Raw genomic sequence first — 17,276 nt, 5'->3', positions numbered from 1 at the left:
CCCATCTTTGTTCCCAAAAATGCAGGTGTAAGGTCTAGGACTCCATCTGTAACAGTCTCTTGCACCATCATTATGTTCCAGGTTTTCTTTTAGGCATTTGTCCCTCTTTGTGTATGTTCCTTGGTCTTGCCCTCCACCCCACCCTCAAGGCCAAGCAGGAGCAAGGATACCATCAATGGGAAAAGGGAGGCTCTGTTATAGTTATTGTTTTGAGTTCTATAAACTCCAAAGTGTATAAGATGAGAGGTACAGTGTGTCCTTCCTCATCCTCTTTGGGAGAAGGAATAGGTAGGAAGGAGGAAGGGTTGAAACTAAACATTGAGTGATGGGGGAGGGGAGTGGATGGAGTATTAAGGGTGAGATGTGTCATGACAGAGGGCAAGGAAGGATGCAAGGGTTGAGCAGTGGAACATGCTTCAGGTATGCAAGAGGTATGATCTTGGGTACAGCATCATCAGATATTCCCATAAGTGGATGAAGCATCCCCTAAAGCAGTTGCATAATCAATACAATCTGTCATATATCTTACTTGCTCACCTCACTCACAACCTGTCAGCTAATGTTATCCTTCCACATCAGCAGTTATAAACTCCTTTTTAAAAATCCTATTTGGTCTGAATTTAAGCCATTTTCAGTTTAAATTGGATGTTGAAACCTTGTAAAGTTTGAAATGTAGAATCTGAGAGAGCTGGATTTGTCTTTTGGTTATTTGGTTGTCTTATTAAATAATCAGATGACCAAATTGATAAAAGGTGACATAATATGCAACTGAAGATGACTGTAACAGATTTCTCATGCAATTGACTCTGTGCTGCATTTGCCAAGAACAGCTGAGTGGAATAGTGACAGCTAATGGATATGCTACAGCCCAGTATATTTTCCCGGAAGTACAGGAAATTGACAGTTCTGCTTTTTGAGCTTTTACGTACAGGGATCGGTGTTCCAAATTTTTTCCCAGCTCACATTACTTCTGATTTGATGCTCTTTTCTAATTAATATGTTAGACTGACCGCTCCAGTCAAAGCCCCCAAATCGAAATATACGATTCTGATTGTGGTGAGAGAAACGCACTGTTAATTCAATCTCGTCCCTCCACAGATCGCCTAACATATCATTTTAAACTTTCCAAATTTAAAGAAAAACCCAGCCAAATTGTACGATCTATTAACCCCTGAATGAGGCTAACCAAACCAGGTGCCTTTAAATCAACAAATTAACTGTTTAATTAGAAAAACTAAATTCTTAAACACTGAAGATATAAACAACATTTAAAATAGAAAAAATTAGAGTCCTTGCAAATTTACAGTCCAATGTTGCTTGAAGTCCTCACAGCTGTCCGATGGGGAAAAAAAGTTCTTCAACAGTAGAACAATCCGTAGTCTAATTCCAGCAGTAAGTGATGCTTCCTTCTCCAGTGATGGATTTCACCAATTAACTTGCAAACACTTTCAAGAGAATCAATCTGACTTTAGAGCTTTTGAGGGTTAAAGGATTGTCACAGTCTAACTTCCCTTCCTTTAGTTTAAATTATCAGATCTCTGTTTTGGATTGACTTTTTTTAGAATCTTGAGAGATAATAAGCAGACTAAATTCTCTTCCTTCACTTTAAATGGCTGAGAGTTGTTCTTTTAGGTGCTAACACCAGCTGTGTGTTCTCTTAGAACAGTCTGTTTGCACTATAAGCCAGTTCAAAATAGAATTTTAACAAATGTATCTCTCGATGCTCAGTCCCAGTGGCTGTATCCAAGGCAACGAGAATGCACTTTCTTGGTAACTCCTGAGGCCTGCTTATTCTTAAAGCAGTACCGATCCTTTGCTGTCTTAAAGACACGCCACATATTTCACCCCAAAAAAACCTACAGGATCATAACAGCTACATAGGAATAATTATGCATGTCTCACCTCCCTTTCAAGTAGTTCCATTCCAGGGCTACAAACTCAATTATCTTGGTCTTGAATATTATTGTGGACCTCGTTATTTTACTGAACTAGATCCAGGAAACTGCTGTCAGACTTCCATTGAAGCCACTCAGCAGCAGACCACTAGAAGCTGAACACCAGCAGCCCAATTTTCCATCTCTCCATGCACCCCCCCCCCAGAAAAAAATTGGAACTGAGTAGACTGAGGGATTGAGCATGTTTGTCTACTACATGGCACTGCGAGTTAACACGCCAATATGTGACAGCACCAATAGGTAAAACCGATATATAAGCACTGAATGTTATGTTTGAATAGATAAACCATTTTTAAAATCTTGATGGTCATCAAAACGTGACAGCCTTGCTCCTAATCTAATGTGTAATTAGAAGTACAGTATAACAGAACACTTCATTTCAAAGCTCACATTTCATCATCGCTTTCATGAGAAGCACTGATTGATTCAGCGTCAATGTGTCTCGTAAAAGCTGATTAAATAATAGGAATGGTAGAGCTTAACTCCTTATTCATCTCACTACTATTCCCCATACATCTCTAAATCAATGCCCTTGGTACTCTTTGTGAGTATTCAGAGTTTAAGGAGGCCAATAGCTTTGGAAACCAAAGGAACCAGAGATTTCGACCATGAGTTTAGGATTCATCATAAAAATTACAATTAGGTTACACAGATTTTATAGATTCTGAAGCAAGGTTTACCTTTACAGATGTGGATTCTGAGTTATACGAAGCAGAAGAGAAATGAAATCAGTAGCCACACAATGCACTGACACCATTCTACTGACAGTGTTACCATATCTGGAGGCTTCAGCTTAGTTGAAGGAGGTTGGACTAAAGTTTCCATTTGCTGATGGTTATTAGTTAAATGACATGTGACAGTTATCAGTCTAATCCTATCTATATTACATGATTGCCTTCAGTCAAGTACTAAATTCAGTACTCTTGGCTCTGACAGGGTTGAGACTTAGAGTGAAGGCATTTCAGTCAATGCCAGCTGGTATACTTGTGTCCTCATCTGATAGTATTTTAACATTCCCACCTTGATTACCCTTTTAAGAGACCAATTCTGTTCCAGTTGCTAGTTAGTGACCTCCCCTAGCAGCAGCTGAGCATTGTGGGATAAAGTTGGATTGGATATCAGGAAATAACATTATTATTCCATTTTGGTTAATTGCTGATTACTTTCCTTCACACTGGCCTTGTCTTTATACCAAAGGCTGGATTTCACAGTTTGCACATTGTAAGCTCAGCTCAGGGTTGAATGAGACACTGAGGTTCCGAACAATATGCTTCAGCCGAATACACTGGCCAGTAAATGAAAATATTCAAATTTCCAACCTACTGAATGAAAGTGAAGAAAATAAAATGAGAGCAGAAACCCGGTGCATAATTTCCTGAATATCAATATTTGTTCTATTCACATTTCAAATTTGCTTCTCTAGCTACACGTACAAATCAAGTATTTGTGATTTTACTACCTGAGCATTGGTAATTATAAAGATGTCCCTTGGATAGAGAACTAAAAAAACAACCCTGACCACAATCTGTGCATTATTTGCATAAAAGTTGTAAAATACGCTTGGTACTATCCACAGAAGCATGTCATTAAGAATTCATCTCCATAGCTACCTACTTTAGTATTCAATTCTCTATTGGAGAGGCTTTCTTGAATACTTTGCTTACACAAGTGTCACGTTATTATTTTCAAAATGAAATGCCTCAGCTCACGCATCCTCAGCTCATGCACTCTCACCTCTTGGCAATTCAAGCCTTGTATTAAATTCATTAATATTAACTTAGTGACTATGAAAAGCAAGCAGCTTGCATTGCCAATGTATGTGTGTTCCCATGATATCTACTTGGACAATGTGGGGTTTCATGGTAATTCAATCACAATGATTGACAGGTAGAGCAGAAGTAGCATAATGCTTTCAGCACTGAAGTTCTTTCACAGTTTGGCGTGTAGATTTTTTTGAGTCCATGTAGAAAGAAGACCATGCCAGAGAATAGAATTTCAATTTTAGTTTCTATCATTAATTTAGTTATTTTCTCTCTTCTCCCTCACAACTCACATGAACCTGTGATGCTAAGGGAAATTGTTCTTCAAAAACATAAAATCCCCAATGTAGATGGAGCCATACATAACAATGGCATTGAGCAAAAAAAAAAGAGATTTCTTAATGCCTGGTTGATATCTTAAGACATTTTCAAATAGCCCAATTGACAATCTGACTGTCTGGGCCTAAACTAATCTTCAGGCATTAGGAAATATAGGAATGTAATGTGACATAATTTGCCTGCTGATTTTTCTCTCCTGGTGGAAACATCTGTCATTTTTGGAGCACTTTTGGAATCATAGCAGCTTCAAAAATAGGTGAATTGAATCCACTCGGGTATCGGTGTCTTTGACTACAGCATGTCGCACTGGGCTACTAAATTCAGCATGTCAGTAGCCTGACTGTTTGTTTATTAACCAAAACATGAGTTACTCTGCCCATTATATAATTATTTTCTTTATTGTAAGGACAATTTCTACAGCATGCAATTATTGAGGACAGAACAGGAACAGAAATTTGGATCCATAGTTACATTAGTTTTAGAATTAATTGTCACTGATTGATTCTTCACTGAATTTCATTTTTTCCTCCTTTTCCACTCAGATGCTAAATCTGTACTTTCAAGATGGAATATCTATTCACTCTCACGTCGAGTTGATTCTCTTCTACAGATCTCAGTGAAGGTTAATATATCCAGGTCTTCCCTAATCTATGCCAGGTAAGATTTCCTAACCCTGATGTGCTTCAGTTGCAGCACATTCACCGCTCAGTCACAAGGTTGTGGGTTCAAGACCCATTCCAGGACTTGAGCATAAAATTCTAGGCTGACACTCCTGTGAAGTCCTGAAAGAGTGCTGCATTGTCGGAGGTACCGTCCTTCAGATGAGATGCTAAACCGAGGCCTTGTCTTCCCTCTAAAGTGGATGTAAAAGATCCCATTGCACTATTTTGAAGAGGAGCAGGGAAGTTACCAGTATTGTCCTGGCCAATATTTATCCCTCAATTAACATCACAAAAAAGATTATTTGGTCATTATCACATTGCTGTTTGTGTGAGCTTGTGCACAAATTGGCTGCTGTGTTTCCTACACTGCAACATTGATTACACTTCAAAAGGTACTTCATTGGTTGGAAAGCACTTTGGGATGTCTTGAAGTCATAAAAGGGGCTATATAAATGTAAATCTTTTTTCTTCCATATAATCTGTACAGCATTAATGGTGAATAATATCCAAATATTCACTTTTTTTTTGGTTATACATTTCTGGGTTATGAGCATTATTGGAAAGACCAGCAGTTATTGCCCATTCCTAATTGCTCTCGAGAAGGTGGTGGTGAGTCGCCGCCTTGAACCGTTACAGTCCATGTGGTGTAGGTACACCCACAGTGCTATTAGTGAGGGAATTCCAGGATTCTGGCCCAGCAACAGTGGAGTAATGACAATATAGCTCTTGAGTCAGTGTGTGACTTGAAGGGGAACTTGTAGGTGATGGTGCTCCCAAATGTCTGCTGCCTTTGTTCTTCCAGATAGTAGAGTTCATGGGTTTGCAAGGTGTTGTTGAAGGAGGCATGGCAAGTTGCTGCAGTGCATCTTGCTGCCACTGTGCACCGGTGTTGGGAATTAATGTTTAAGGTGGTGGATGAGGTGCCGATCAAGCGGACTGCTTTGTCCTGGATGGTGTTGAGCTTGAGTGTTGTTGGAGCTGCACTCATCCAGGCAAGTGTGCTTTGTAGATGGTGGACAGGCTTTGGGGAATCAGGAGATGAGTTACTCGCTGCAGAATTCCCACCCTCTGACCTGCTGTTGTCGCCACAGTATTTATATGGTTGGTCCAGTTAAGTTTCTGGTCAATGGTGACCCCCAGATTATAGATGGTGGGGATTCAGTGATGGTAATGCTGATGAACATCAATGGGAGATAGTTAGATTCTCTCTTGCTGGAGATGGTCAGTGCCTGGCACTTGTGTGAGCAGTGAGCAGGTTACTGGTGAGTAAGTGCCACTTAATAGCACTGACAGTGACACCTTCCATCACTCTGCTGATGATCGAGAGGAGACTGATGGGGTGTTAATTGGCTGGATTGGATTTGTTCTGTTTTTTTGTCGACAGGACATGCCTTGTCAATTTTTCACATGGTTGATTAGATGCCAGTGTTGCAGCTGCACTGGGGCAGCTTGGCTAGGGAAGTTCTGGAGCACAAGTCTTTAGTACTACAGCTGGGATGTTGTCAGAGGCCATAGCCATTGCTGTATCCAGTACCTTCAGCTATTCCTTGATATCATGTACAATGAATCGAATTGGCTGAAGACTGGCATCTGTAATGCTGGGGCTCTCAGGAGGAGGCCAAGATTGATCATCTACTCGGCACTTTTGGCTGACAGTGGATCCAAATGCTTCAGCCTTGTCCTTTGCACTGATGTGCTGGACTCCCCCCTTGTTGAGAATGGGGATGTTTGTAGAGCCTGTTCCTCTGGTTCATTGTTTAATTGTCCACCACCATTCACAGCTTGATGTGGTGGGACTGCAGAGCTTTGATTTGATCTATTGGTTGTTTTTTTCCGTCTATAGCAGTGTTCTCCAACATACTGCCCATAGGCCAAAAGTTTCAATCTAGCCCGCGGACCCTCTGTGACTGACAGTGGGCTGCCCGGGCAGGGTGAACACAGATTGGTGATTCACATCAAAGGCACGCTGGGATCGGCTGCTGCTTTTGTTTTTGTGCAGTTCAGGGAGTGAGCGATTCTGTGGCTGCTGCAGGGGAGAGGGAGAGACTGAGGGTAGAGCTGGAAGCGGGGCAGCACATAGCTGGGCACAGGTAGAGCGGTGCTGAGGGAGCACATCGAGAGTGAGTCAGGTTTTCTATACAATTGCGCAGTTAAAATTCCCACTGAATAATTGAGGGGTAAAGGGGCGGGGAGGATTGGTGCCTGTTGGAGACCTGCCTGACCTTCATTTCCAGCAGTTTCATTGGGTGTTTTTAATGGTGAAAATGACTGCCACTGGGATTATTGTTGATTTTAGGGAGGCCAATTAGTGGTGCTTCCTGGCCCCCCTGTTTTCCCTCCTCCCTTGCCTCCACCACTGCTCCCCCCCCCGCCACCCCAACCCTGACTACACAACTAGATCCTGTACTCAAGAGACTGATTTTTCAAGGCCCTGGTCTCGAGTGATTTTGCCAGGCGAGCTGTGAACACTATACAGGAGTGCCGGTGCAGCGCAGTGCTCTGCAGCTTCAGCAACGTTGTCTGGCCAGGACACCAGCAGAGATCTTGGGCCGGGAGGTTGGCCGACAGCTGTTCCCAATGTATTTGTGGAGCCAGGAGGAGAATTCCTACTCCTTCGAGCTCCACAAAGAAAATCACCAGTGATGGAGAAGAAAGACACTGTCAAATAATTTGGGCGGCAGGGAGGGGGGTGGGTGGAAAACAGAGGAGAGGGTCATAGTGGGGGGGGGGGAAAACACAGAGAGCAAGGATGACAGAGACAGAGAGATCAAGATCACTCCTGACAGATGGATATCTCTACATCAAGTGTGTGGGCAGAGATTGACTACTTTTGCAAGCAAAAACAATGCCAGCTATGTCACGAAATCAGTTTTCAATAAAGTGACGAGTAGGTAAGTCAATAAATTAGTCTTCTCATTTAAAGCTTCTTCATAAAAATGCACATTTGTTATTGAGCGTATTAGTAAGATAAATTTTTAATGCCTTTATTTTTTGAAATTTGTTCACTGGCGTGCCCCTTCCCCCCGGCTGAGCCAAAATTGTAATGTGGCCCTCTGCCTGAAAAAGCTAGACAACCCTGGTCTATAAGCATTCTCCTTCCATTGATCAGCATGCATGTAAGAGCCTCATCAGGTAGGCACTTCATTTTTAGTTATGCCTGGTGCTGCTCCTGGTATGCTTTCTTTCACTGCTCATTGCATCAGGATTGGTCCCCTGCTTGATGTAATAGTAGAGTGAGGGATATGCTGGGCCATGAGGTTACAGATTGTGGTTGAATACAATTCTGCTGCTGCTGATGGTCCTCAGTGCCTCCTGGATGCCCATTTGAGCTGTTAGATCAGTTCTGAATCTATCCCATTTATCACAGTGGTCGTGCCACACAATACGATGGAGTGTATCCTTCGTGTGAAGTTGGGATTTCCTCTCCACAAGGACTATGTGGTGGTTATTTTTATCAGTACTGTCATGAACAGATGCATCTGCAACAGGTAGTTTGCTGAAGATGAGGTCAAGTAGGTTTTCCCTCTTTCCCTCTTGTTGCTTCTTTCACTACCTGGCGCTGGCCCAGACTGGCAGAGATGTCCTTCAGTGCTCAGTCAGTAGTGGTGCAACCGAACCACTCTTGGTGATGGACATTGAAGTCCCCCCTGTGCCCTTGCTACCCTTAGTGCTTCTTCCAAGTGGTGGTCAACATGGAGGAGTACTGACTCATCAGCTGAGGGTGGGTGGTAGGTGGTAATCAGCAGGAGGTTTCCTTGCCCATGTTTGACTTGATAGGCAATAACTGTTGATAAAACAATGCATCAGAATTGTATTGTAGCACTAGCAATATGTACAGAAGTATGCCTGAAATGAATGCTTTAGTTCATTTACAGCTTTGACTAAACCCCTCTCAGTTGATTAAAATTAAACTATTGTGTTAACACAATGCCTTTTTATAAACTATAAATCTTCAACTCAGTTATATCGTCTAAAAGCTGTCACAACCCTTCATGCCTTTTCTGAAATATATGTAGATAATCTGGAGATGTATACTTGATCAGCAGAGGGTGCAGAGGAGTGACTTAGGTTTGAACTGCCAAGATTTATCAATGCACACAATGATCATAGGATAGGTATTTGAAACAGATTGGCTATCTCACGTGCATATAAGATCCTTGTTGCTTATTCTTTCTCTTGCTGTCTGAAATTTTCCTTGTACTGGTGGGCTAGGAACCAAGGCCCAGATACACATGGAGCAGCAGATCTCAGGACGCCCACTGTTGAGTGGGAAATGAGTCAGAAGTCGATAATACGACAGAGCGTTGTACTCAGTGTACTACTGGTATGGTTAAAATACTTATAGCTAATCTTCACTCTAAGCCACACAACAACCAAAAGTTCCTGCCCAGGCCATGCACAAGTTGGTCCCAGGGCTGCTCAAAAAATGTTTAAAAACGCACTTAAACAAATGGCGCACACACGCCAAAGAAAATTAGGAAAATTACTTATAGCGTGAGTGTGACTGCTTGGGACCTGTTCTATTGGTCAGTTTTATAGCTAATTAACCTATTGAAGGAAAAATCTGCTTTAAGCATCCCTAACAAGAAAAGCTTTAATACAGACGAGAACTTTAACGATTGCTAAATCACATTAAACTGTGAGCTGAGAAACAGAAATAACATTTAACATATTTCTTTGTCTGCCAAATCCTGCATTGCTATGGGATCAGAACGTGGTACAGTCTTGAGCTAAAACTGCGACAATTGGCAGATATGATGAAGTAACTGCACTGTATTTTGAACCAACCATGAATAACAATAGGTATAGACATACAGAATCACAGTGCAGAAGAGGTCCTTCGGCCCATCAAGTCTGCACCGATGCATTAAAGACACCTGACCTGTCTACCTAATCCCATTTGCCAGCACTTGGCCCATAGCCTTGAAAGTTATGACGTGCCAAGTGCTCATCCAGGTGCTTTTTAAAGGATTGAGGCAACCCGCCTTTACCACCCTCCCAGGCAGGGCATTCCAGACCATCACCACCCTCTGGGTAAAAAAGTTCTTCCTCAAATCCCCCTTAAACCTCCCGCCCCTCATCTTAAACTTGTGACCCCTCGTAACTGAACCTTCAACTCAGGGGAACAGCTGCTCCCTATCCACCCTGTCCATGCCCCTCATAATCGTGTATACCTCGATCAGGTCACCCCTCAGTCCTCTCTGCTCCAGCGAAAACAACCCAAGCCTATCCAACCTCTCTTCATAGCTTAAATGTTCCATCCCAGGCAACATCCTGGTGAATCACCTCTGCACCCCCTCCAATGCAATCACATCCTTCCTATAATGTGGCGACTAGAATTGCACACAGTACTCCAACTGTGGCCTTACCAAAGTTCTGTACAACTCCAACATGACCTCCCTGCTTTTATAATCTATGCCTCGATTGATAAAGGCAAGTGTATCATGCCTTTTTCACCACCCTATTAACCTGCCCTTCTGCCTTCAGAGATCTATGGACAAACACACTAAGGTCCCTTTGTTCCTCAGAACTTCCCAGTGTCAGGCCATTCATTGAATACTTCCGTGTCACATTACTCCTTCCAAAGTGCATCACCTCACACTTTTCAGCGTTAAATTCCATCTGCCACTTTTCTGCCCATTTGACCATCCCATCTTCCTGCAACCCAAGACACTCCACCTCACTGTTAACCACTTGGCCAATCTTTGTGTCATCCGCGAGCTTACTGATCCTACCCCCCACATAGTTATCTATGTCGTTTATATAAATGACAAATAGGGGACCCAGCACAGATCCCTGTGGTACACCACTGGACACTGGCTTCCAGTCACTAAAACAGCCGTCTGTCATCACTCTGTCTGCTAAGCCAATTTTGAATCCACCTTATCAAGTTACCTTGTATCCCATGTGCATTTGCTTTCTTGATGAGTCTCCCATGTGGGACCTTGCCAAAGGCTTTGTTGAAATCCATGTAAACTACATCAACTGCACTACCCTCATCTACACACCTGGTTACATGCTCAATTCAATCAAATTTGTTATGCATGACCTCCCTCTGACAAAGCTATGCTGACTATTCCTAATCAAATTTTGCCTCTCCTCCAGAATTTTCTCCAATAATTTCCCTACCACTGACATGAGACTCACTGGTCTGTAGTTCCCTGGCTTATTTCTACAACCTTCCTTAAATAGCTGTTCTCCAATCCTCTGGCACCTCCCCTGTGGTCATAGAGGAATTAAAAATTAGGGTCAGAGCCCCTGCAATCTCCACCCTCGCCTCCCACAGCATCCTGGGACACAAATTGTCCGGACCTGGAGATTTGTCCACTTTTAAGCCTTCTAAAACCTCCAATACCTTGTCACTCCCTATGGCAATTTGCTCAAGAACCTCACAGTCTCTCTCTCTAAGTTCCATATCTACATCCTCATTCTCTTGGGTGAAGATGGATGTGAAGTATTCATTCAACACCCTACCAATGTCCTCTGGCTCCACCCACAAATTTCCCCCTTGGTCCCTAATGGGTCCTACTCTTTCCCTGGTTAACCTTTTCCCATTGATATACTTATAGAATATCTTGGGATTTTCCCTACTTTTACCAGCCAGAGCTTTCTCATATCCCCTCTTTGCTCCCCTAATTGCTTTAAGCTCCATCCTGCACTTTCTGTATTCCACTAATGCTTCCATTGATTTGCTCTCCTTGTATTTGCTAAAAGCCTCTCTTTTCCTTCTCATCGTACCCTGAATGTTTCTGGTCATCCATGGTTCTCTGGGCTTGTTGCTCCTACCTATTACCCTAGATGGAACATGTTGGGCCTGTACCCTCCCCATTTCCTTTTTGAATGCCCCCCACTGCTCTTCTGTAGATTTCCCGACAAGTAACTCTTTCCAGTCTAACTTGGCCAGATCCTGCCTTATTTTACTAAAATTCGCTCTCCCACAATCCAAAACCTTTTTTTGCAACTTGTCTATTTCTTTCTCCATAACAAGCTTAACAAGCATAACAAACGTTGTGGTCGCTATCATCAAAATATGTCCCCCACCAACATATCAACCACCTGTGTGGCTTCATTCCCCAGAATTAGGTCCAGCACTGCACCCTCCCTTGTTGGATCCTCTACATATGGAGCTAAAAGGTTCTCCTGTATACATTTTAAGAACTCCACTCCATCTAAGCCCTTAACACAATGACTATCCCAATTAATGTTGGGAAAGTTGAAATCACATAATATACTTACCCTATTATTTTTACACACCTCTGCAAATTGTGCACATATTTGCTCCTCAATTTCCCACTGACTATCTGGGGTCTATAATAAACACCTAGCAATGTGGCTGTCCTTTTTTATTCCTAAACTCGACCCATACAGCTTCATTTGATGCCCCCTCCAAGATATCATCTCTCCTTTCTGCAGTAACTGACTCCTTAACTAATATTGCAATGCCCCCTCCTCTTTTACCCCCTCCTGTCTCACCTGAAGATTCTATATCCTGGGATATTGAGCTGCCAATCCTGCCCCTCCCTCAACCATGTCTCCGTGATGGCTACTATATCACAATTCCACGTGTCAATCCTTGCCCTTAACTCATCCGTTTTACCTGCAATACTCCTGGCATTAAAGTAGAGGCCTTCCATCCTGGTCTTACTCCCTTGAAACTTACTTCTGCTGTACTCCCTCTGACTTGTATGCTTTCCTGTGTTTAGCTGTGTCCCTATTCTGCTAGGAGTCTGCATCCCCTCCCCCTGCCAAATTAGTTTAAACTCTTCCCAACAGCACTAGCAAACCCACCAGCAAGGATGTTAGTCCCCCTCTGGTTCAGATGTAGACCGTCCCGCTTGTACAGGTCCCACCTTCCCCAGAAACGGTCCCAGTGGTCCAGGAATCTAAAACCCTCCCTCCTGCACCAACTCTTAAGCCATGCGTTCATCTGTGCTATTCTCCTATTTCTATACTCGCTAGCACGTGGCACTGGGAGTAATCCAGAGATTACAACCAGAGAGGTCCTGCTTTTTAGTCTACTGTCCAACTCCCTGAATTCTTGAGATGCAAGACCTCATCCCTCTTTCTACCTATGTCATTGGTACCAACATGTACCATGACCTCTGCCTCATCACCCTCCCCATTCAGGATACCCTGCAGCCAGTGACATCCCGGACCCTGGCACCAGGGAGGCAACACACCATCCTGGAGTCATGTTGACGGCCACAGTAACGCCTATCTGTTCCCCTGACTATAGAATCCCCTATTACTATTGCTCTTCCTCTCTCTCCCCCTTCCTGTACAGACAGGCTTCTTATGGTGCCAGAAGCTTGGCTCTGTCCACACTCCCTGGAGGAACCAGCCTCATCAGCCTCCAAAATGGAATACCGATTTGCAAGCGGGACCCCAGGGGACTCCTGAACTACCTGCCTGTTTCTCTTGGACTGCCTGGTGGTCACCCATTCCCTTCCTTCAAGTCCCTTCAGCTGCGGTGTGACCACCTCTCTATACGTGCTATCCACAATGCTCTCAGACTCACGGATGCTCCACAGTGTTTCCAGCCGCCGTTCCAGCTCTGAAACCTGAGCTTCCAGGAGCTGCAGCTGGACACACTTCCTGCACACATGCTGGTCCCGGGGACTGGAAATGTTCCCTGATTCCCACATGCAGCAAGAAGAGCAAACCACGGCTTTAAGCTCTCCTGCCATGACTAAACCCTTTAAATTTAAAACTTTAGAAGACTATTCTAATTTAAAAAAAAACAACTAAGCCTTTCTAAAACAATGACTTACAATTCAATCCAGTTTGAAAAATACCCACCAGGACTTACTCACCAGTCATCTGTGCTCTTTGGAAACTCTCAGCTCCCCTCACTCTGAGGACAGGTAGGAAATGAAAGGAGCTCCTCACCGAACTTCCTCAGTCACAAAACTTCCACTTTAGCACTCTAATGCAACCCAAGTCAGCACTGTGAGATGGCCCACTTTTATACTGACTGACTCTAACCCCTAAAAACTGGTTTAAGCCAATTCTCTAATTAACAAGGTGCAGCTGCAAGCAGAGCCTGTGTGAACTCTGTTTAAAGCTGGTCTAAAACTCAAATTCTGCAACTCAAACAGCAACTGTTAAGTTAATCTGCTAAATAAAAAGACAGACTAGACTGAAGATAAAATTAACCCTTAATTACCCTCAGTCACAAAACTTCCACTTTAGCACTCTAATGCAATCCAAGTCAGCACTCCAGTGCATGCCCGAAGGAACCAATCATTGTGATGTACATGTGTGAATCATGAAGAAAGTGTGGAAACAAAGAATATAAGAGCAAATCCAACATTCTTATTACAGTAAGCTAGGATAGACTTATCCTGGTCTAATGGAGAGAAGATATCTAAAGATTCAACAGACTTCAAGTCACCGGGCACTTGAAGACTCCACGACAGGTCCAGTTGTATTTCTTATTTAATCTGTGTGTTAGTAGTTAATAAAAGATCACTGTGAGAGAGTGATTTCATGTGTTTCTGTTGAGATGGATTTGGGTCCATGAACCACACTATAACATGCAACATGGAGGTGTGGAATTCATAATTCTTTTTTCTTTTGGGCCTCCTTATCTCGAGAGACAATGGATACGCGCCTGGAGGTGGTCAGTGGTTTGTGAAGCAGCGCCTGGAGTGGCTATAAAGGCCAATTCTGGAGTGACAGGCTCTTCCACAGATGCTGCAGAGAAATTTGTTTGTCGGGGCTGTTGCACAGTTGGCTCTCCCCTTGCGCCTCTGTCTTTTTTCCTGCCAACTACTAAGTCTCTTCGACTCGCCACAATTTAGCCCTGTCTTTATGGCTGCCCGCCAGCTCTGGCGAATGCTGGCAACTGACTCCCACGACTTGTGATCAATGTCACACGATTTCATGTCGCATTTGCAGACGTCTTTATAGCGGAGACATGGACGGCCGGTGGGTCTGATACCAGTGGCGAGCTCGCTGTACAATGTGTCTTTGGCGATCCTGCCATCTTCCATGCGGCTCACATGGCCAAGCCATCTCAAGCGCCGCTGACTCAGTAGTGTGTATAAGCTGGGGGTGTTGGCCGCTTCAAGGACTTCTGTGTTGGAGATACGGTCCTGCCACCTGATGCCAAGTATTCTCCGAAGGCAGCGAAGATGGAATGAATTGAGACGTCGCTCTTGGCTGGCATACGTTGTCCAGGCCTCGCTGCCGTAATTCATAATTACTAACTACATTATCTTGTAACTGTCATAATTCCAACGACACTCAAGAAGCTCAACACCATCCAGGACAAAGCAGCCCGCTTGATCAGCACCCATACACCACCTTTATCATTTCACTCCTTCCACCACTGATGCACAGTGGCAGCAGTGTGTACCATCTGCACTGCACTGCAGCAACTCGCCAGGGCTCTTTCAACAGCACCTTCCAAACCTGCGGCCTCCACCACCTAGAAAGACAAGGGCAGCAGATGCATTGGAACACCACCACCTCCAAGTTCCCCTCCAAGCCATACACCATCCTGACTTGGAACTATATCACCATTCCTTCACTGTCGTTGGGTCAAAAACCTGGAACTCACTAACAGCACTATGAGTGTACCTATGCCACATGTACTGCAGCGGTTCAAGAAGGCAGCTCACCACTTCCTTCACAAGGGTAATTAGCAATGGGCAACAAATGCTGGCCTTGCCAGCACACTCATCCATGAAAGAATAAAAAAACTCCTGTGCAAAATGACTGAGATCACTGACAATACCAATCTAATAAGAGAAGCAAAAACGATTTGAAGAAAATCTTTCGTGCAGCATGTGGTTAAGGTCTGGAATTCGCTGCCTGAGAACGTGGTGGAGGAAGATTCAATTGAAGCATTCAAAGGGGAATTAGACCGTTATATGAAAAGAAAGAATGTGCAGCGTTATGGGGAGAAGGCAGGGCACTGGGACTGAGGGAGTTGCTCTTTCAGCGAGCTGCTGTGGACATAATGGACCGAATGGCCTCCTGCGCTGTAACAATTCTGTAGCATTAAGACAGTACTTTAAAAGTGTGGTCAAAATGGAATTGAAGGGTAAAAATAAAATGAGGTAGGATGCTTTGTATTAGATCTCTATTTCTTTTGGGCCTCCTTATCTCGAGAGACAATGGATACGCGCCTGGAGGTGGTCAGTGGTTTGTGAAGCAGCGGCTGGAGTGGCTATAAAGGCCAATTCTGGAGTGACAGGCACTTCCACAGGTGCTGCAGAGAAATTTGTTTGTTGGGGCTGTTGCACAGTTGGCTCTCCCCTTGCGCCTCTGTCTTTTTTCCTGCCAACTACTAAGTCTCTTCGACTCGCCACAATTTAGCCCTGTCTTTATGGCTGCCCGCCAGCTCTGGCGAATGCTGGCAACTGACTCCCACGACTTGTGATCAGTGTCACACGATTTCATGTCGCGTTTGCAGACGTCTTTATAACGGAGACATGGACGGCCGGTGGGTCTGATACCAGTGGCGAGCTCGCTGTACAATGTGTCTTTGGGGATCCTGCCATCTTCCATGCGGCTCACATGGCCAAGCCATCTCAAGCGCCGCTGACTCAGTAGTGTGTATAAGCTGGGGATGTTGGCCGCTTCAAGGACTTCTGTGTTGGAGATACGGTCCTGCCACCTGATGCCAAGTATTCTCCGAAGGCAGCGAAGATGGAATGAATTGAGACGTCGCTCTTGGCTGGCATACGTTGTCTCTATTTACTTCACATAAACTCTACTAGGAAATTTCATGCTATTTCCATTGTTGGACAGTACATGCAAAAAGAAAAGAAAGACTTGCATTTATATAGTACTTTTCATGACCACCAGATGTCTCAAAGCAATTTACAGCTATTGAAGTACTTTTGAAGTATATTCACTATTGTAATGTAGGAAACGCAGCACAAGCAGCAATGTGATAATGACCAGATAATCTCTCTTGTGATGTTGATTGAGGGATAAATATTGGCAAGGACACCAGGGATAACTCACCCGCTCTTCTTTGAAATAGGGCTATGGGATCTTTTACATCCACCCAAACAGGCAGATGGGGCCTCGGTTTAACGTTAAATCTGAAAGGCAGCACCTCCAACAGTACAGCGCTTGCTCAGTACTGCATTAGAATGTCAGCCTTGACTTTGTACTGAAATCCTGAAGTGGGACTTGAAACCAGAACCTTGAGACTCAGAGGCAAGAGTACTGTCAACTGAGTCATGGCTGATACGGCCAATGCAGTGCATTTGAAGAAGTTTGCTGACAACGCAACCACTAGGTGACGCAGTACTTGCACATGCGCAAATGCAGGCTGTTCAACTGGAATGTCAGTGTCTGCGACATTCAGGCAGCTACCAGGATTAAAGATGGCGCTGCTCAATTTATCACAGGAAATGCTTATGGCGAGATTGTTCTAGCAAACTAACCTTACATTCGGCTGCTAGTTATAGGCCGTGCCGACTCCCTCCCCTCAGCCACTAGCTACCATGTATGATTAATCACGTGCCGCCCAAAGAAGCAAGGCGAGCTGCAACGGGCGACATAGGAGCGAGTGGCTGAGAGGAGGGAAGAGGTGCGAA

At 44.0% G+C, this 17,276-nt stretch overlaps 1 protein-coding gene across 9 annotated transcripts in view; it reads left to right on the top strand.

Moving 5' to 3' along the window:
- LOC137377560 (neuronal migration protein doublecortin-like) overlaps nt 1-17,276 on the top strand; it is a 362,944-nt gene that overhangs the window by 25,513 nt on the left and 320,155 nt on the right. For 6 of the 9 annotated variants that reach the window (XM_068047315.1, XM_068047310.1, XM_068047316.1 and 3 more), the window contains exon 2: nt 4,597-4,711. The exons of the other annotated variants lie outside the window; for them this stretch is intronic. Coding sequence is in view for 2 of the 6 variants with exons in the window: in XM_068047305.1 (XP_067903406.1) it covers nt 4,705-4,711 (7 nt within the window). In the remaining 4 variants the exon portion in view is untranslated. The remainder of the gene's footprint in view (nt 1-4,596; nt 4,712-17,276) is intronic. 9 annotated transcript variants of the gene reach the window in all.

Source organism: Heterodontus francisci, chromosome 15, assembly GCF_036365525.1.
Source record: "Heterodontus francisci isolate sHetFra1 chromosome 15, sHetFra1.hap1, whole genome shotgun sequence".
Lineage (NCBI taxonomy): Eukaryota > Metazoa > Chordata > Chondrichthyes > Heterodontiformes > Heterodontidae > Heterodontus > Heterodontus francisci.
The sequence above is the reverse complement of the archived record's forward strand: the minus strand, read 5'-3'. Positions and strand labels throughout refer to the sequence as shown.